This window comes from Oreochromis aureus, linkage group 3 (genome assembly GCF_013358895.1).
Source record: "Oreochromis aureus strain Israel breed Guangdong linkage group 3, ZZ_aureus, whole genome shotgun sequence".
NCBI lineage: Eukaryota > Metazoa > Chordata > Actinopteri > Cichliformes > Cichlidae > Oreochromis > Oreochromis aureus.
This window is the reverse complement of record NC_052944.1, coordinates 36,530,284-36,552,379: the sequence shown is the minus strand read 5'-3', so window position 1 is coordinate 36,552,379 and position 22,096 is coordinate 36,530,284. Positions and strand designations below refer to the sequence as shown.

Genomic DNA, 22,096 nt, shown 5'->3' with positions numbered 1-22,096 from the left:
TTAAGTCCCAGTTAAAATCAGAGACTGTTCCCAGATGTTATTGTACAAGATTTCAACTCTTCCAGAGCATCGAGATGATCCAGATCCAGCTAATCTGATCAGATCTAAAGGCAAAGAACAATGAAAACTTTTACATTTGTCCTTACGTCAAAAATAAGATTACATGCATCTTAACTTGCAATATCATCTCTTTCTAGCATTTTTCTCACCTGAACAGATGACAGCAGCATCATGATCATGTTCACATGTGTTTGATCCAAATCCACTGTGCTGACACTCAGTTAGAGAACTTTCATTTCCTGAACAGGTCACATGGTCAAGCCAAATCTGTCCAGTTCCTGCACCAAAGTGAGCTGATGGAGGAATTTCCAGTGCTGACCCACAGTTTATCTGTCTGCAAACCACCTCAGCATCACTTAAGTCCCAGCCATCATCACAGACTGTCCCCAGCTGTTATTGTGATAAACTTCAACTCTGCCAGAACATCGAGTTGATCCAGATCCAGCCAATCTGATCTCACCTTTTAATGTAAAACACATAACACAAGCCACAGTTCAATATACATCCCTTAAAGAAAATACAGATGCATAACACTTAAAAAACACTGAAATGAAATTTGTTCCATATCAAAAGGTTTTGGCACCTGAACAGATGACACCAACATCATAAGAATGTCCATAGTAGTTGTAGTAGTAGTAGTAGTTGTAATAGTTGTAGTAATAGTAGTTTCCCCATCCAGTGTGTTGACATTCAGTAAGAGAACTTTCATTTCCTGAACAGGTCACATCAGTGAGCCAGACCTGTCCAGTTCCTGCACCAAATTTAGATGATTGAGTAGCTTCTAGTGCCGACCCACAGTTTAACTGTCTGCAAACCACCTCAGCATCATTCAAGTTCCAGTACCAATCAGAGACTGTTCCCCAGATGTTATTGTGAAAGATTTCAACTCTGCCAGCGCATCGAGAAGATCCAGACCCAGCTAATCTGATCAGATCTAAAAGGGAAAGAACATGAAAAATATTATCACACATCCTCACATAACAAGGACTTAGTGGAAGGCACAAAAGAGCAGACTAACTTTCAATATCATGTAAATCTAACAGTTTTCTCACCTGAACAGATGACAGCAGCATTCTGACTATGCTCACATCTGTTTGATCCAAATCCATTGTGTTGACACTCAGTTAGAGAACTTTCATTTCCTGAACAGGTCACATTGTCAAGCCAAATCTGTCCAGTTCCTGCACCAAAGTGAGCTGATGGAGGAATTTCCAGTGCTGATCCACAGTTTATCTGTCTGCAAACCACCTCAGCATCACTTAAGTCCCAGCCATCATCACAGACTGTTCCCCAGCTGTTATTGTGATAAACTTCAACTCTGCCAGAACATTGAGTTGATCCAGATCCAGTTAAAAGAATAGACACATCTGAAAACACAACACAGAGGAGATATAAACGGGACAGAACACAGAATGCTTTCAGTGTCCAGCCATAGAACCCAGATACAGCAGAACGGTAAACTGAGGAAGTAAATTATGTACTAAATTGATTTGGGGGACAAACCGCGAAGTAACGCAGAGGAAATTAATGTACAAAGGAAAAGAAAATGGAGGATTAGGAGCGCCAGGTCTTGGCATCATTTTGATGATTCCCTTTTTGAAAAATGTATATAGCGCATTAGAGCGAATCACCCACTGGATCCAAGGGAAGAAATCCTTGTGGGAAAAAATGAAAGGGAGAGCCCGAACGGGAGTGCCATACTTTAAACTTGTGTTCGGGGATTTTGTAGATCAGTGGAAACTATGTGGTTTAAATCTTTTACAATTAAATTAAAACTTAAAAGCTTAAAACTTTCCTTTTTTCTAAAGCATATAGTTAGGGCTGGACCAGGTGACCCTGAATCCTCCCTTAGTTATGCTGCAATAGACGTAGGCTGCCGGGGATTCCCATGATGCATTGAGTTTTTCCTTTCCAGTCACCTTTCTCACTCACTATGTGTTAATAGACCTCTCTGCATCGAATCATATCTGTTATTAATCTCTGTCTCTCTTCCACAGCATGTCTTTCATCCTGTTTTCCTTCTTTCACCTCAACCGGTTGCAGCAGATGGCCGCCCCTCCCTGAGCCTGGTTCTGCCGGAGGTTTCTTCCTGTTAAAAGGGAGTTTTTCCTTCCCACTGTCGCCAAAGTGCTTGCTCATAGGGGGTCATATGATTGTTGGGCTTTTCTCTGTATTTATTATTGTGCTATCTGCTGTACAATATAAAGCGCCTTGAGGCGACTTTTGTTGTGATTTGGCGCTATATAAATAAAATTGAATTGAATTGAATTAAATTCAAAATAAATATATAATAAAATCAATCTGAAAAAAAAAACGAAGGTATGATACAATATAAGTTTCCTGAAAAAGAAGAAAATCAGAAAATAGTTAAAAACATATATGACAAAGTAATATCCGAGAACATGAGAGATACAGTGTGGCTTATCTCTGTCGGACGTCTCCCAGTAAGAGCTGTGGTTCTGTGGAGTTGCTTCATTACTACAAAGAAATGCCCTATGGAGAACTGTGATGAGGACGAAACTCTTGATCATCTGTTGATATCATGTTACAGGACGGTTGAAATAAGACAGAAGATGGATAAACTCGGTTTGATATTGAAAATAATACAAAAGCAGTAAGATATGGTTTGTTTAAAGAAAGATGAGTGAAAATAAAAGAAGATTGTTTTGGTTGGTGATGTGCATTATAAATGTACACATATAGAAAACAAGGGCTAAAGGGGTTATAGAACAAAAAATGATAAGTAGTTCCGTAGTATGTAAAAATATTGTAGCGGACCTGAGGACGAGGAAAACTAGAGATATGAAACTATGTAACGACTTGCCGTGGGAGTTTTTATCATTGTAAAATGTAAAACAATATGTGACTAATTTGTGCATGGTGTTTATATTATGTGTATTTGTAATTGTGGATTTTGATATTGAAATAAAGCAATTTAAAAAAATAAAAATAAACTGAGGCATGTAATAGTGACAATCAAAACAGCTTCACGCTAAACAAGCAAACAAACAAGCAAACAAACAAACAAACAAACAAAAAACTCTAGAAGAAGTCCAAAGGATTTGCATCAGACCCAGAAAACATTCAACTCCATAATTCGAGGCAGAAGAGAGTTTGCTATGACTGCAGAAAATCCACAATAAGAAAGTTGAAGCACTAGACTGTGTGTAAAATACAAGATCTGGAAAGAAGTGAGAACAGTTCAAGTTGCAGAGCTTATTAAATATTTTAGAATGTGGTATCTCATAAACACACACACACACACACACACACACACACACCTCATGACGATATATTCCACGTCACTCTCATAAATGTGCATTTGAAAATATTAAAACTTTCCTTTAATAAGGTTAAAATGATATCTGTAACATTGTGCGTTCTTTAAAAATGGCTTTACTTTTCTCTGGATCTGAGCTGCGTTTATAGAGAAAGATGCAAACATTTCACCACTCAAATACTCCACAGTGTGGTTATTGCACAGGTCAGTTTGGCTGCTCACACTGAACTTCATTATAAAACACACCAATAAGTGGAAGACAGAGGTCTAAAAAAGGTTGTTTTCACATCGTTTAATATTCATCAGATCCTCCAAAGCATATCTCACCTGAACAGATGACAGCAGCATCATGACCATGTTCACATGTGTTTGATCCAAATCTACTGTGTTGACACTCAGTTAGAGAACTTTCATTTCCTGAACAGGTCACATTGTCAAGCCAGATCTGTCCAGTTCCTGCACCAAAGTGAGCTGATGGAGGGACTTCCAGTGCAGACCCACAGTTTAACTGTCTGCAAACCACCTCAGCATCATTTAAGTCCCAGCCATCATCACAGACTGTTCCCCAGATGTTATTGTGATAAACTTCAACTCTGCCAGAGCATCGAGTTGATCCAGGTCCAGCCAATCTGATTGGACCTTTTAATGAAAAACATATAACATAAACTATATTTTAATATCGGTCCCTTAAAGAAAATAGGATACATATCACACTATAACACATTAGCATGCAGTTTGTTCCATATCGAACAGTTTTCTGACCTGAACAGATGACACCGCGCCAGAATAATGTCCAAAGTAGTTGTAGTAAAATTGTTGTTATAGTAGTAGAAGTAGTTTCCCCATTCAGAGTGTTGACACTCAGTTAGAGAACTTTCATTTCCTGAACAGCTCACACCACTGAGCCAGATCTGTCCAGTTCCTGGACCAAAGTAAGCTGATCGAGGAGCTTGTAGTGCCGACCCACAGTTTATCTGTCTGCAAACCACCTCAGCATTATTTAAGTCCCAGTTAAAATCAGAGACTGTTCCCCAGATGTTATTGTACAAGATTTCAACTCTTCCAGAGCATCGAGATGATCCAGATCCAGCTAATCTGATCAGATCTAAAGGCAAAGAACAATGAAAACTTTTACATTTGTCCTTACGTCAAAAATAAGATTACATGCATCTTAACTTGCAATATCATCTCTTTCTAGCATTTTTCTCACCTGAACAGATGACAGCAGCATCATGATCATGTTCACATGTGTTTGATCCAAATCCACTGTGCTGACACTCAGTTAGAGAACTTTCATTTCCTGAACAGGTCACATGGTCAAGCCAAATCTGTCCAGTTCCTGCACCAAAGTGAGCTGATGGAGGAATTTCCAGTGCTGACCCACAGTTTATCTGTCTGCAAACCACCTCAGCATCACTTAAGTCCCAGCCATCATCACAGACTGTCCCCAGCTGTTATTGTGATAAACTTCAACTCTGCCAGAACATCGAGTTGATCCAGATCCAGCCAATCTGATCTCACCTTTTAATGTAAAACACATAACACAAGCCACAGTTCAATATACATCCCTTAAAGAAAATACAGATGCATAACACTTAAAAAAACACTGAAATGAAATTTGTTCCATATCAAAAGGTTTTGGCACCTGAACAGATGACACCAACATCATAAGAATGTCCATAGTAGTTGTAGTAGTAGTAGTAGTTGTAATAGTTGTAGTAATAGTAGTTTCCCCATCCAGTGTGTTGACATTCAGTAAGAGAACTTTCATTTCCTGAACAGGTCACATCAGTGAGCCAGACCTGTCCAGTTCCTGCACCAAATTTAGATGATTGAGTAGCTTCTAGTGCCGACCCACAGTTTAACTGTCTGCAAACCACCTCAGCATCATTCAAGTTCCAGTACCAATCAGAGACTGTTCCCCAGATGTTATTGTGAAAGATTTCAACTCTGCCAGCGCATCGAGAAGATCCAGACCCAGCTAATCTGATCAGATCTAAAAGGAAAGAACATGAAAAATATTATCACACATCCTCACATAACAAGGACTTAGTGGAAGGCACAAAAGAGCAGACTAACTTTCAATATCATGTAAATCTAACAGTTTTTCTCACCTGAACAGATGACAGCAGCATTCTGACTATGCTCACATCTGTTTGATCCAAATCCATTGTGTTGACACTCAGTTAGAGAACTTTCATTTCCTGAACAGGTCACATTGTCAAGCCAAATCTGTCCAGTTCCTGCACCAAAGTGAGCTGATGGAGGAATTTCCAGTGCTGATCCACAGTTTATCTGTCTGCAAACCACCTCAGCATCACTTAAGTCCCAGCCATCATCACAGACTGTTCCCCAGCTGTTATTGTGATAAACTTCAACTCTGCCAGAACATTGAGTTGATCCAGATCCAGTTAAAAGAATAGACACATCTGAAAACACAACACAGAGGAGATATAAACGGGACAGAACACAGAATGCTTTCAGTGTCCAGCCATAGAACCCAGATACAGCAGAACGGTAAACTGAGGAAGTAAATTATGTACTAAATTGATTTGGGGACAAACCGCTAAGTAACGCAGAGGAAATTAATGTACAAAGGAAAAGAAAATGGAGGATTAGGAGCGCCAGGTCTTGGCATCATTTTGATGATTCCTTTTTGAAAAATGTATATAGCGCATTAGAGCGAATCACCCACTGGATCCAAGGAAGAAATCCTTGTGGGAAAAATGAAAGGGAGAGCCCGAACGGGAGTGCCATACTTTAAACTTGTGTTCGGGATTTTGTAGATCAGTGGAAACTATGTGGTTTAAATCTTTTACAATTAAATTAAAACTTAAAAGCTTAAAACTTTCCTTTTTCTAAAGCATATAGTTAGGGCTGGACCAGGTGACCCTGAATCCTCCCTTAGTTATGCTGCAATAGACGTGAGCTGCCGGGGATTCCCATGATGCATTGAGTTTTTCCTTTCCAGTCACCTTTCTCACTCACTATGTGTTAATAGACCTCTCTGCATCGAATCATATCTGTTATTAATCTCTGTCTCTCTTCCACAGCATGTCTTTCATCCTGTTTTCCTTCTTTCACCTCAACCGTTTGCAGCAGATGGCCGCCTCCCTGAGCCTGGTTCTGCCGGAGGTTTCTTCCTGTTAAAAGGGAGTTTTTCCTTCCCACTGTCGCCAAAGTGCTTGCTCATAGGGGTCATATGATTGTTGGGCTTTTCTCTGTATTTATTATTGTGCTATCTGCTGTACAATATAAAGCGCCTTGAGGCGACTTTTGTTGTGATTTGGCGCTATATAAATAAAATTGAATTGAATTGAATTAAATTCAAAATAAATATATAATAAAATCAATCTGAAAAAAAAACGAAGGTATGATACAATATAAGTTTCCTGAAAAGAAGAAAATCAGAAAATAGTTAAAAACATATATGACAAAGTAATATCCGAGAACATGAGAGATACAGTGTGGCTTATCTCTGTCGGACGCTCCCAGTAAGAGCTGTGGTTCTGTGGAGTTGCTTCATTACTACAAAGAAATGCCCTATGGAGAACTGTGATGAGGACGAAACTCTTGATCATCTGTTGATATCATGTTACAGGACGGTTGAAATAAGACAGAAGATGGATAAACTCGGATTTGATATTGAAAATAATACAAAAGCAGTAAGATATGGTTTGTTTAAAGAAAGATGAGTGAAAATAAAAGAAGATTGTTTTGGTTGGTGATGTGCATTATAAATGTACACATATAGAAAACAAGGGCTAAAGGGGTTATAGAACAAAAAATGATAAGTAGTTCCGTAGTATGTAAAAATATTGTAGCGGACCTGAGGACGAGGAAAACTAGAGATATGAAACTATGTAACGACTTGCCGTGGGAGTTTTTATCATTGTAAAATGTAAAACAATATGTGACTAATTTGTGCATGGTGTTTATATTATGTGTATTTGTAATTGTGGATTTTGATATTGAAATAAAGCAATTTAAAAAAAATAAAAAAATAAACTGAGGCATGTAATAGTGACAATCAAAACAGCTTCACGCTAAACAAGCAAACAAACAAGCAAACAAACAAACAAACAAACAAAAAAACTCTAGAAGAAGTCCAAAGGATTTGCATCAGACCCAGAAAAACATTCAACTCCATAATTCGAGGCAGAAGAGAGTTTGCTATGACTGCAGAAAATCCACAATAAGAAAGTTGAAGCACTAGACTGTGTGTAAAATACAAGATCTGGAAAGAAGTGAGAACAGTTCAAGTTGCAGAGCTTATTAAATATTTTAGGAATGTGGTATCTCATAAACACACACACACACATACACACACACACACACCTCATGACGATATATTCCACGTCACTCTCATAAATGTGCATTTGAAAATATTAAAACTTTCCTTTAATAAGGTTAAAATGATATCTGTAACATTGTGCGTTCTTTAAAAATGGCTTTACTTTTCTCTGGATCTGAGCTGCGTTTATAGAGAAAGATGCAAACATTTCACCACTCAAATACTCCACAGTGTGGTTATTGCACAGGTCAGTTTGGCTGCTCACACTGAACTTCATTATAAAACACACCAATAAGTGGAAGACAGAGGTCTAAAAAAAGGTTGTTTTCACATCGTTTAATATTCATCAGATCCTCCAAAGCATATCTCACCTGAACAGATGACAGCAGCATCATGACCATGTTCACATGTGTTTGATCCAAATCTACTGTGTTGACACTCAGTTAGAGAACTTTCATTTCCTGAACAGGTCACATTGTCAAGCCAGATCTGTCCAGTTCCTGCACCAAAGTGAGCTGATGGAGGAACTTCCAGTGCAGACCCACAGTTTAACTGTCTGCAAACCACCTCAGCATCATTTAAGTCCCAGCCATCATCACAGACTGTTCCCCAGATGTTATTGTGATAAACTTCAACTCTGCCAGAGCATCGAGTTGATCCAGGTCCAGCCAATCTGATTGGACCTTTTAATGAAAAACATATAACATAAACTATATTTTAATATCGGTCCCTTAAAGAAAATAGGATACATATCACACTATAACACATTAGCATGCAGTTTGTTCCATATCGAACAGTTTTCTGACCTGAACAGATGACACCGGCGCCAGAATAATGTCCAAAGTAGTTGTAGTAAAATTGTTGTTATAGTAGTAGAAGTAGTTTCCCCATTCAGAGTGTTGACACTCAGTTAGAGAACTTTCATTTCCTGAACAGCTCACACCACTGAGCCAGATCTGTCCAGTTCCTGGACCAAAGTAAGCTGATCGAGGAGCTTGTAGTGCCGACCCACAGTTTATCTGTCTGCAAACCACCTCAGCATTATTTAAGTCCCAGTTAAAATCAGAGACTGTTCCCCAGATGTTATTGTACAAGATTTCAACTCTTCCAGAGCATCGAGATGATCCAGATCCAGCTAATCTGATCAGATCTAAAGGCAAAGAACAATGAAAACTTTTACATTTGTCCTTACGTCAAAAATAAGATTACATGCATCTTAACTTGCAATATCATCTCTTTCTAGCATTTTTCTCACCTGAACAGATGACAGCAGCATCATGATCATGTTCACATGTGTTTGATCCAAATCCACTGTGCTGACACTCAGTTAGAGAACTTTCATTTCCTGAACAGGTCACATGGTCAAGCCAAATCTGTCCAGTTCCTGCACCAAAGTGAGCTGATGGAGGAATTTCCAGTGCTGACCCACAGTTTATCTGTCTGCAAACCACCTCAGCATCACTTAAGTCCCAGCCATCATCACAGACTGTCCCCCAGCTGTTATTGTGATAAACTTCAACTCTGCCAGAACATCGAGTTGATCCAGATCCAGCCAATCTGATCTCACCTTTTAATGTAAAACACATAACACAAGCCACAGTTCAATATACATCCCTTAAAGAAAATACAGATGCATAACACTTAAAAAACACTGAAATGAAATTTGTTCCATATCAAAAGGTTTTGGCACCTGAACAGATGACACCAACATCATAAGAATGTCCATAGTAGTTGTAGTAGTAGTAGTAGTTGTAATAGTTGTAGTAATAGTAGTTTCCCCATCCAGTGTGTTGACATTCAGTAAGAGAACTTTCATTTCCTGAACAGGTCACATCAGTGAGCCAGACCTGTCCAGTTCCTGCACCAAATTTAGATGATTGAGTAGCTTCTAGTGCCGACCCACAGTTTAACTGTCTGCAAACCACCTCAGCATCATTCAAGTTCCAGTACCAATCAGAGACTGTTCCCCAGATGTTATTGTGAAAGATTTCAACTCTGCCAGCGCATCGAGAAGATCCAGACCCAGCTAATCTGATCAGATCTAAAAGGGAAAGAACATGAAAAATATTATCACACATCCTCACATAACAAGGACTTAGTGGAAGGCACAAAAGAGCAGACTAACTTTCAATATCATGTAAATCTAACAGTTTTCTCACCTGAACAGATGACAGCAGCATTCTGACTATGCTCACATCTGTTTGATCCAAATCCATTGTGTTGACACTCAGTTAGAGAACTTTCATTTCCTGAACAGGTCACATTGTCAAGCCAAATCTGTCCAGTTCCTGCACCAAAGTGAGCTGATGGAGGAATTTCCAGTGCTGATCCACAGTTTATCTGTCTGCAAACCACCTCAGCATCACTTAAGTCCCAGCCATCATCACAGACTGTTCCCCAGCTGTTATTGTGATAAACTTCAACTCTGCCAGAACATTGAGTTGATCCAGATCCAGTTAAAAGAATAGACACATCTGAAAACACAACACAGAGGAGATATAAACGGGACAGAACACAGAATGCTTTCAGTGTCCAGCCATAGAACCCAGATACAGCAGAACGGTAAACTGAGGAAGTAAATTATGTACTAAATTGATTTGGGGACAAACCGCTAAGTAACGCAGAGGAAATTAATGTACAAAGGAAAAGAAAATGGAGGATTAGGGCGCCAGGTCTTGGCATCATTTTGATGATTCCTTTTTGAAAATGTATATAGCGCATTAGAGCGAATCACCCACTGGATCCAAGGGAAGAAATCCTTGTGGGAAAAAATGAAAGGGAGAGCCCGAACGGGAGTGCCATACTTTAAACTTGTGTTCGGGATTTTGTAGATCAGTGGAAACTATGTGGTTTAAATCTTTTACAATTAAATTAAAACTTAAAAGCTTAAAACTTTCCTTTTTTCTAAAGCATATAGTTAGGGCTGGACCAGGTGACCCTGAATCCTCCCTTAGTTATGCTGCAATAGACGTAGGCTGCCGGGATTCCCATGATGCATTGAGTTTTTCCTTTCCAGTCACCTTTCTCACTCACTATGTGTTAATAGACCTCTCTGCATCGAATCATATCTGTTATTAATCTCTGTCTCTCTTCCACAGCATGTCTTTCATCCTGTTTTCCTTCTTTCACCTCAACCGGTTGCAGCAGATGGCCGCCTCCCCTGAGCCTGGTTCTGCCGGAGGTTTCTTCCTGTTAAAAGGGAGTTTTCCTTCCCACTGTCGCCAAAGTGCTTGCTCATAGGGGTCATATGATTGTTGGGCTTTTCTCTGTATTTATTATTGTGCTATCTGTTGTACAATATAAAGCGCCTTGAGGCGACTTTTGTTGTGATTTACGCGCTATATAAATAAAATTGAATTGAATTGAATTAAATTCAAAATAAATATATAATAAAATCAATCTGAAAAAAAAAACGAAGGTATGATACAATATAAGTTTCCTGAAAAAGAAGAAAATCAGAAAATAGTTAAAAACATATATGACAAAGTAATATCCGAGAACATGAGAGATACAGTGTGGCTTATCTCTGTCGGACGCCTCCCAGTAAGAGCTGTGGTTCTGTGGAGTTGCTTCATTACTACAAAGAAATGCCCTATGGAGAACTGTGATGAGGACGAAACTCTTGATCATCTGTTGATATCATGTTACAGGACGGTTGAAATAAGACAGAAGATGGATAAACTCGGATTTGATATTGAAAATAATACAAAAGCAGTAAGATATGGTTTGTTTAAAGAAAGATGAGTGAAAATAAAAGAAGATTGTTTTGGTTGGTGATGTGCATTATAAATGTACACATATAGAAAACAAGGGCTAAAGGGGTTATAGAACAAAAATGATAAGTAGTTCCGTAGTATGTAAAAATATTGTAGCGGACCTGAGGACGAGGAAAACTAGAGATATGAAACTATGTAACGACTTGCCGTGGGAGTTTTTATCATTGTAAAATGTAAAACAATATGTGACTAATTTGTGCATGGTGTTTATATTATGTGTATTTGTAATTGTGGATTTTGATATTGAAATAAAGCAATTTAAAAAAAAAAAAAAAATAAACTGAGGCATGTAATAGTGACAATCAAAACAGCTTCACGCTAAACAAGCAAACAAACAAGCAAACAAACAAACAAACAAACAAACAAACAAAAAAAACTCTAGAAGAAGTCCAAAGGATTTGCATCAGACCCAGAAAACATTCAACTCCATAATTCGAGGCAGAAGAGAGTTTGCTATGACTGCAGAAAATCCACAATAAGAAAGTTGAAGCACTAGACTGTGTGTAAAATACAAGATCTGGAAAGAAGTGAGAACAGTTCAAGTTGCAGAGCTTATTAAATATTTTAGGAATGTGGTATCTCATAAACACACACACACACACACACACACACACACACCTCATGACGATATATTCCACGTCACTCTCATAAATGTGCATTTGAAAATATTAAAACTTTCCTTTAATAAGGTTAAAATGATATCTGTAACATTGTGCGTTCTTTAAAAATGGCTTTACTTTTCTCTGGATCTGAGCTGCGTTTATAGAGAAAGATGCAAACATTTCACCACTCAAATACTCCACAGTGTGGTTATTGCACAGGTCAGTTTGGCTGCTCACACTGAACTTCATTATAAAACACACCAATAAGTGGAAGACAGAGGTCTAAAAAGGTTGTTTTCACATCGTTTAATATTCATCAGATCCTCCAAAGCATATCTCACCTGAACAGATGACAGCAGCATCATGACCATGTTCACATGTGTTTGATCCAAATCTACTGTGTTGACACTCAGTTAGAGAACTTTCATTTCCTGAACAGGTCACATTGTCAAGCCAGATCTGTCCAGTTCCTGCACCAAAGTGCGCTGATGGAGGAACTTCCAGTGCTGACCCACAGTTTAACTGTCTGCAAACCACCTCAGCATCATTTAAGTCCCAGCCATCATCACAGACTGTTCCCCAGATGTTATTGTGATAAACTTCAACTCTGCCAGAGCATCGAGTTGATCCAGGTCCAGCCAATCTGATTGGACCTTTTAATGAAAAACATATAACATAAACTATATTTTAATATCGGTCCCTTAAAGAAAATAGGATACATATCACACTATAACACATTAGCATGCAGTTTGTTCCATATCGAACAGTTTTCTGACCTGAACAGATGACACCGGCGTCAGAATAATGTCCAAAGTAGTTGTAGTAAAAATTGTTGTTATAGTAGTAGAAGTAGTTTCCCCATTCAGAGTGTTGACACTCAGTTAGAGAACTTTCATTTCCTGAACAGCTCACACCACTGAGCCAGATCTGTCCAGTTCCTGGACCAAAGTAAGCTGATCGAGGAGCTTGTAGTGCCGACCCACAGTTTATCTGTCTGCAAACCACCTCAGCATTATTTAAGTCCCAGTTAAAATCAGAGACTGTTCCCCAGATGTTATTGTACAAGATTTCAACTCTTCCAGAGCATCGAGATGATCCAGATCCAGCTAATCTGATCAGATCTAAAGGCAAAGAACAATGAAAACTTTTACATTTGTCCTTACGTCAAAAATAAGATTGCATGCATCTTAACTTGCAATATCATCTCTTTCTAGCATTTTTCTCACCTGAACAGATGACAGCAGCATCATGATCATGTTCACATGTGTTTGATCCAAATCCACTGTGCTGACACTCAGTTAGAGAACTTTCATTTCCTGAACAGGTCACATGGTCAAGCCAAATCTGTCCAGTTCCTGCACCAAAGTGAGCTGATGGAGGAATTTCCAGTGCTGACCCACAGTTTATCTGTCTGCAAACCACCTCAGCATCACTTAAGTCCCAGCCATCATCACAGACTGTCCCCCAGCTGTTATTGTGATAAACTTCAACTCTGCCAGAACATCGAGTTGATCCAGATCCAGCCAATCTGATCTCACCTTTTAATGTAAAACACATAACACAAGCCACAGTTCAATATACATCCCTTAAAGAAAATACAGATGCATAACACTTAAAAAACACTGAAATGAAATTTGTTCCATATCAAAAGGTTTTGGCACCTGAACAGATGACACCAACATCATAAGAATGTCCATAGTAGTTGTAGTAGTAGTAGTAGTTGTAATAGTTGTAGTAATAGTAGTTTCCCCATCCAGTGTGTTGACATTCAGTAAGAGAACTTTCATTTCCTGAACAGGTCACATCAGTGAGCCAGACCTGTCCAGTTCCTGCACCAAATTTAGATGATTGAGTAGCTTCTAGTGCCGACCCACAGTTTAACTGTCTGCAAACCACCTCAGCATCATTCAAGTTCCAGTACCAATCAGAGACTGTTCCCCAGATGTTATTGTGAAAGATTTCAACTCTGCCAGCGCATCGAGAAGATCCAGACCCAGCTAATCTGATCAGATCTAAAAGGAAAGAACATGAAAAATATTATCACACATCCTCACATAACAAGGACTTAGTGGAAGGCACAAAAGAGCAGACTAACTTTCAATATCATGTAAATCTAACAGTTTTCTCACCTGAACAGATGACAGCAGCATTCTGACTATGCTCACATCTGTTTGATCCAAATCCATTGTGTTGACACTCAGTTAGAGAACTTTCATTTCCTGAACAGGTCACATTGTCAAGCCAAATCTGTCCAGTTCCTGCACCAAAGTGAGCTGATGGAGGAATTTCCAGTGCCGACCCACACAGTTTATCTGTCTGCAAACCACCTCAGCATCACTTAAGTCCCAGCCATCATCACAGACTGTTCCCAGCTGTTATTGTGATAAACTTCAACTCTGCCAGAACATTGAGTTGATCCAGATCCAGTTAAAAGAATAGACACATCTGAAAACACAACACAGAGGAGATATAAACGGGACAGAACACAGAATGCTTTCAGTGTCCAGCCATAGAACCCAGATACAGCAGAACGGTAAACTGAGGAAGTAAATTATGTACTAAATTGATTTGGGGACAAACCGCTGAGTAACGCAGAGGAAATTAATGTACAAAGGAAAAGAAAATGGAGGATTAGGGCGCCAGGTCTTGGCATCATTTTGATGATTCCCTTTTGAAAAATGTATATAGCGCGATTAGAGCGAATCACCCACTGGATCCAAGGAAGAAATCCTTGTGGGAAAAAATGAAAGGGAGAGCCCGAACGGGAGTGCCATACTTTAAACTTGTGTTCGGGATTTTGTAGATCAGTGGAAACTATGTGGTTTAAATCTTTTACAATTAAATTAAAACTTAAAAGCTTAAAACTTTCCTTTTTCTAAAGCATATAGTTAGGGCTGGACCAGGTGACCCTGAATCCTCCCTTAGTTATGCTGCAATAGACGTAGGCTGCCGGGGATTCCCATGATGCATTGAGTTTTTCCTTTCCAGTCACCTTTCTCACTCACTATGTGTTAATAGACCTCTCTGCATCGAATCATATCTGTTATTAACCTCTGTCTCTCTTCCACAGCATGTCTTTCATCCTGTTTTCCTTCTTTCACCTCAACCGGTCGCAGCAGATGGCCGCCCCTCCCTGAGCCTGGTTCTGCCGGAGGTTTCTTCCTGTTAAAAGGGAGTTTTTCCTTCCCACTGTCGCCAAAGTGCTTGCTCATAGGGGGTCATATGATTGTTGGGCTTTTCTCTGTATTTATTATTGTGCTATCTGCTGTACAATATAAAGCGCCTTGAGGCGACTTTTGTTGTGATTTGGCGCTATATAAATAAAATTGAATTGAATTGAATTAAATTCAAAATAAATATATAATAAATCAATCTGAAAAAAAAAAGAAGGTATGATACAATATAAGTTTCCTGAAAAGAAGAAAATCAGAAAATAGTTAAAACATATATGACAAAGTAATATCCGAGAACATGAGAGATACAGTGTGGCTTATCTCTGTCGGACGTCTCCCAGTAAGAGCTGTGGTTCTGTGGAGTTGCTTCATTACTACAAAGAAATGCCCTATGGAGAACTGTGATGAGGATCTAAAACTCTTGATCATCTGTTGATATCATGTTACAGGACGGTTGAAATAAGACAGAAGATGGATAAACTCGGATTTGATATTGAAAATAATACAAAAGCAGTAAGATATGGTTTGTTTAAAGAAAGATGAGTGAAAATAAAAGAAGATTGTTTTGGTTGGTGATGTGCATTATAAATGTACACATATAGAAAACAAGGGCTAAAGGGGTTATAGAACAAAAATGATAAGTAGTTCCGTAGTATGTAAAAATATATTGTAGCGGACCTGAGGACGAGGAAAACTAGAGATATGAAACTATGTAACGACTTGCCGTGGGAGTTTTTATCATTGTAAAATGTAAAACAATATGTGACTAATTTGTGCATGGTGTTTATATTATGTGTATTTGTAATTGTGGATTTTGATATTGAAATAAAGCAATTTAAAAAAATAAAAAAAAAAAACTGAGGCATGTAATAGTGACAATCAAAACAGCTTCACGCTAAACAAGCAAACAAACAAGCAAACAAACAAACAAACAAAACAAACAAACAAAAAAACTCTAGAAGAAGTCCAAAGGATTTGCATCAGACCCAGAAAAACATTCAACTCCATAATTCGAGGCAGAAGAGAGTTTGCTATGACTGCAGAAAATCCACAATAAGAAAGTTGAAGCACTAGACTGTGTGTAAAATACAAGATCTGGAAAGAAGTGAGAACAGTTCAAGTTGCAGAGCTTATTAAATATTTTAGGAATGTGGTATCTCATAAACACACACACACACATACACACACACACACACCTCATGACGATATATTCCACGTCACTCTCATAAATGTGCATTTGAAAATATTAAAACTTTCCTTTAATAAGGTTAAAATGATATCTGTAACATTGTGCGTTCTTTAAAAATGGCTTTACTTTTCTCTGGATCTGAGCTGCGTTTATAGAGAAAGATGCAAACATTTCACCACTCAAATACTCCACAGTGTGGTTATTGCACAGGTCAGTTTGGCTGCTCACACTGAACTTCATTATAAAACACACCAATAAGTGGAAGACAGAGGTCTAAAAAAAGGTTGTTTTCACATCGTTTAATATTCATCAGATCCTCCAAAGCATATCTCACCTGAACAGATGACAGCAGCATCATGACCATGTTCACATGTGTTTGATCCAAATCTACTGTGTTGACACTCAGTTAGAGAACTTTCATTCCCTGAACAGGTCACATTGTCAAGCCAGATCTGTCCAGTTCCTGCACCAAAGTCAGCTGATGGAGGAACTTCCAGTGCAGACCCACAGTTTATCTGTCTGCAAACCACCTCAGCATCATTTAAGTCCCAGCCATCATCACAGACTGTTCCCCAGATGTTATTGTGATAAACTTCAACTCTGCCAGAGCATCGAGTTGATCCAGGTCCAGCCAATCTGATTGGACCTTTTGATAAAAAACATATAACATAAACTATATTTTAATATCGGTCCCTTAAAGAAAATAGGATACATATCACACTATAACACATTAGCATGCAGTTTGTTCCATATCGAACAGTTTTCTGACCTGAACAGATGACACCGGCGTCAGAATAATGTCCAAAGTAGTTGTAGTAAAAATTGTTGTTATAGTAGTAGAAGTAGTTTCCCCATTCAGAGTGTTGACACTCAGTTAGAGAACTTTCATTTCCTGAACAGCTCACACCACTGAGCCAGATCTGTCCAGTTCCTGGACCAAAGTAAGCTGATCGAGGAGCTTGTAGTGCCGACCCACAGTTTATCTGTCTGCAAACCACCTCAGCATTATTTAAGTCCCAGTTAAAATCAGAGACTGTTCCCCAGATGTTATTGTACAAGATTTCAACTCTTCCAGAGCATCGAGATGATCCAGATCCAGCTAATCTGATCAGATCTAAAGGCAAAGAACAATGAAAACTTTTACATTTGTCCTTACGTCAAAAATAAGATTGCATGCATCTTAACTTGCAATATCATCTCTTTCTAGCATTTTTCTCACCTGAACAGATGACAGCAGCATCATGATCATGTTCACATCTGTTTGATCCAAATCCACTGTGTTGACACTCAGTTAGAGAACTTTCATTTCCTGAACAGGTCACATGGTCAAGCCAAATCTGTCCAGTTCCTGCACCAAAGTGAGCTGATGGAGGAATTTCCAGTGCCGACCCACAGTTTATCTGTCTGCAAACCACCTCAGCATCACTTAAGTCCCAGCCATCATCACAGACAGTGCCCCAGCTGTTATTGTGATAAACTTCAACTCTGCCAGAACATCGAGTTGATCCAGATCCAGCCAATCTGATCTCACCTTTTAATGTCAAACACATAACACAAGCCACAGTTCAATATACATCCCTTAAAGAAATTGCAGATGCATGACACTTAAAAAACTGACATGAAAATTGTTCCATATCAAAAGTTTTGGCACCTGAACAGATGACACCAACATCATAAGAATGTCCATAGTAGTAGTAGTAGTAGTAGTTGTAGTAATAGTTGTAGAAATTGCTGATGTAGTAGTAGTTTCCCCATCCAGTGTGTTGACATTCCGTTATAGAACTTTCATTTCCTGAACAGGTCACATCAGTGAGCCAGACCTGTCCAGTTCCTGCACCAAATTTAGATGATTGAGTAGCTTCTAGTGCCGACCCACAGTTTAACTGTCTGCAAACCACCTCAGCATCATTCAAGTTCCAGTACCAATCAGAGACTGTTCCCCAGATGTTATTGTGAAAGATTTCAACTCTGCCAGCGCATCGAGAAGATCCAGACCCAGCTAATCTGATCAGATCTAAAAGGGAAAGAACATGAAAAATATTATCACACATCCTCACATAACAAGGACTTAGTGGAAGGCACAAAAGAGCAGACTAACTTTCAATATCATGTAAATCTAACAGTTTTCTCACCTGAACAGATGACAGCAGCATTCTGACTATGCTCACATCTGTTTGATCCAAATCCACTGTGTTGACACTCAGTTAGAGAACTTTCATTTCCTGAACAGGTCACATTGTCAAGCCAGATCTGTCCAGTTCCTGCACCAAAGTCAGCTGATGGAGGAACTTCCAGTGCTGATCCACAGTTTATCTGTCTGCAAACCACCTCAGCATCATTTAAGTCCCAGCCATCATCACAGACTGTTCCCCAGCTGTTATTGTGATAAACTTCAACTCTGCCAGAACATTGAGTTGATCCAGATCCAGTTAAAAGAATAGACACATCTGAAAACACAACACAGAGGAGATATGAATGGGACAGAACACAGAATGCTTTCAGTGTCCAGCCATAGAACCCAGATACAGCAGAACGGTAAACTGAGGCATGTAATAGTGACAATCAAAACAGCTTCATGCTAAACAAACAAACAAACAAACTCTTGAAGAAGTCCAAAGGATTTGCTTCAGACCCAGAAAAGCATTCAACTCCCAAATTCGAGGTATAAGAGAGTTTGCTATGACTGCAGAAAATCCACAATAAGAAAGTTGAAGCACTAGACTGTGTGTAAAATACAAGATCTGGAAAGAAGTGAGAACAGTTCAAGTTGCAGAGCTTATGAAATATTTTAGGAATGTGGTATCCCATAAACACACACACACATACACACACACCTACACACACACACACACACACGCACACACACACACCTCATGACGATATATTCCACGTCACTCTCATAAATGTGCATTTGAAAACATTAAAACTTTCCTTTAATAAGGTTAAAATGATATCTGTAACATTGTGCGTTCTTTAAAATGGCTTTACTTTTCTCTGGATCTGAGCTGCGTTTATAGAGAAAGATGCAAACATTTCACCACTCAAATACTCCACAGTGTGGTTATTGCACAGGTCAGTTTGGCTGCTCACACTGAACTTCATTATAAAACACACCAATAAGTGGAAGACAGAGGTCTAAAAAGGTTGTTTTCACATCGTTTAATATTCATCAGATCCTCCAAAGCATATCTCACCTGAACAGATGACAGCAGCATCATGACCATGTTCACATGTGTTTGATCCAAATCTACTGTGTTGACACTCAGTTAGAGAACTTTCATTCCCTGAACAGGTCACATTGTCAAGCCAGATCTGTCCAGTTCCTGCACCAAAGTCAGCTGATGGAGGAACTTCCAGTGCAGACCCACAGTTTATCTGTCTGCAAACCACCTCAGCATCATTTAAGTCCCAGCCATCATCACAGACTGTTCCCCAGATGTTATTGTGATAAACTTCAACTCTGCCAGAGCATCGAGTTGATCCAGGTCCAGCCAATCTGATTGGACCTTTTGATGAAAAACATATAACATAAACTGTATTTTAATATCTGTCCCTTAAAGAAAATAGGATACATATCACACTATAACACATTAGCATGCAGTTTGATCCATATCAAACAGTTTTCTGACCTGAACAGATGACACCGGCGTCAGAATAATGTTCATAGTAGTTGTAGTAAAATTGTTGTTATAGTAGTAGAAGTAGTTTCCCCATTCAGAGTGTTGACACTCAGTTAGAGAACTTTCATTTCCTGAACAGCTCACACCACTGAGCCAGATCTGTCCAGTTCCTGGACCAAAGTAAGCTGATCGAGGAGCTTGTAGTGCCGACCCACAGTTTATCTGCCTGCAAACCACCTCAGCATTATTTAAGTCCCAGTTAAAATCAGAGACTGTTCCCCAGATGTTATTGTACAAGATTTCAACTCTTCCAGAGCATCGAGATGATCCAGATCCAGCTAATCTGATCAGATCTAAAGGCAAAGAACAATGAAAACTTTTACATTTCTCCTTATGTCAAAAATAAGATTTCATGCATCTTAACTTGCAATATCATCTCTTTCTAGCAGTTTTTTTTTCACCTGAACAGATGACAGCAGCTTCCTGACCATGTTCACATCTGTTTGATCCAAATCCACTGTGTTGACACTCAGTTAGAGAACTTTCATTTCCTGAACAGGTCACATGGTCAAGCCAAATCTGTCCAGTTCCTGCACCAAAGTGAGCTGATGGAGGAATTTCCAGTGCTGACCCACAGTTTATCTGTCTGCAAACCACCTCAGCATCACTTAAGTCCCAGCCATCATCACAGACTGTGCCCCAGCTGTTATTGTGATAAACTTCAACTCTGCCAGAACATCGAGTTGATCCAGATCCAGCCAATCTGATCTCACCTTTTAATGTCAAACACATAACACAAGCCACAGTTCAATATACATCCCTTAAAGAAATTGCAGATGCATGACACTTAAAAAAACTGACATGAAAATTGTTCCATATCAAAAAGTTTTGGCACCTGAACAGATGACACCAACATCATAAGAATGTCCATAGTAGTAGTAGTAGTAGTAGTTGTAGTAATAGTTGTAGAAATTGCTGATGTAGTAGTAGTTTCCCCATCCAGTGTGTTGACATTCCGTTATAGAACTTTCATTTCCTGAACAGGTCACATCAGTGAGCCAGACCTGTCCAGTTCCTGCACCAAATTTAGATGATTGAGTAGCTTCTAGTGCCGACCCACAGTTTAACTGTCTGCAAACCACCTCAGCATCATTCAAGTTCCAGTACCAATCAGAGACTGTTCCCCACATGTTATTGTGAAAGATTTCAACTCTGCCAGCGCATCGAGAAGATCCAGACCCAGCTAATCTGATCAGATCTAAAAGGGAAAGAACATGAAAAATATTATCACACATCCTCACATAACAAGGACTTAGTGGAAGGCACAAAAGAGCAGACTAACTTTCAATATCATGTAAATCTAACAGTTTTCTCACCTGAACAGATGACAGCAGCATTCTGACTATGCTCACATCTGTTTGATCCAAATCCACTGTGTTGACACTCAGTTAGAGAACTTTCATTTCCTGAACAGGTCACATTGTCAAGCCAGATCTGTCCAGTTCCTGCACCAAAGTCAGCTGATGGAGGAACTTCCAGTGCTGACCCACAGTTTATCTGTCTGCAAACCACCTCAGCATCATTTAAGTCCCAGCCATCATCACAGACTGTTCCCCAGCTGTTATTGTGATAAACTTCAACTCTGCCAGAACATTGAGTTGATCCAGATCCAGTTAAAAGAATAGACACATCTGAAAACACAACACAGAGGTGATATGAATGGGACAGAACACAGAATGCTTTCAGTGTCCAGCCATAGAACCCAGATACAGCAGAACGGTAAACTGAGGCATGTAATAGTGACAATCAAAACAGCTTCATGCTAAACAAACAAACAAACAAACTCTTGAAGAAGTCCAAAGGATTTGCTTCAGACCCAGAAAAGCATTCAACTCCCAAATTCGAGGTATAAGAGAGTTTGCTATGACTGCAGAAAATCCACAATAAGAAAGTTGAAGCACTAGACTGTGTGTAAAATACAAGATCTGGAAAGAAGTGAGAACAGTTCAAGTTGCAGAGCTTATGAAATATTTTAGGAATGTGGTATCCCATAAACACACACACACATACACACACACCTACACACACACACACACACGCAC

The 22,096-nt window shown here is 39.1% G+C and overlaps 1 protein-coding gene, 2 long non-coding RNA genes and 2 pseudogenes across 3 annotated transcripts in view; all 5 read right to left on the bottom strand.

The window, feature by feature from the left end:
• Positions 1-98: 98 nt before the first annotated feature.
• On the bottom strand, positions 99-4,814 carry LOC120433695 (annotated as a pseudogene).
• Positions 4,815-4,820: 6 nt separating this feature from the next.
• LOC120439284 lies at positions 4,821-5,667 on the bottom strand. Its single transcript, XR_005612520.1, has 3 exons — positions 5,455-5,667; positions 4,986-5,336; positions 4,821-4,861 (listed from the first exon to the last, which is right to left on the bottom strand). It is a non-coding gene; the product is annotated as an uncharacterized LOC120439284 (long non-coding RNA).
• A 2,827-nt stretch (positions 5,668-8,494) lies between these two features.
• Positions 8,495-17,618, bottom strand: LOC120433693 (annotated as a pseudogene).
• A 227-nt stretch (positions 17,619-17,845) lies between these two features.
• On the bottom strand, positions 17,846-18,638 carry LOC120439283. Its single transcript, XR_005612519.1, has 3 exons — positions 18,507-18,638; positions 18,026-18,388; positions 17,846-17,905 (listed from the first exon to the last, which is right to left on the bottom strand). It is a non-coding gene; the product is annotated as an uncharacterized LOC120439283 (long non-coding RNA).
• A 1,694-nt stretch (positions 18,639-20,332) lies between these two features.
• The window catches only part of LOC120433689 (deleted in malignant brain tumors 1 protein-like), a gene marked incomplete at its 5' end in the record, with an annotated part of 17,392 nt that continues 15,628 nt past the window's right edge, over positions 20,333-22,096 (bottom strand). Inside the window, 4 exons of the mRNA XM_039600406.1 lie at positions 20,333-20,337; positions 20,477-20,767; positions 20,890-21,252; positions 21,371-21,685. Of these exons, the coding sequence (XP_039456340.1) occupies positions 20,333-20,337; positions 20,477-20,767; positions 20,890-21,252; positions 21,371-21,685 (974 nt within the window). The remainder of the gene's footprint in view (positions 20,338-20,476; positions 20,768-20,889; positions 21,253-21,370; positions 21,686-22,096) is intronic.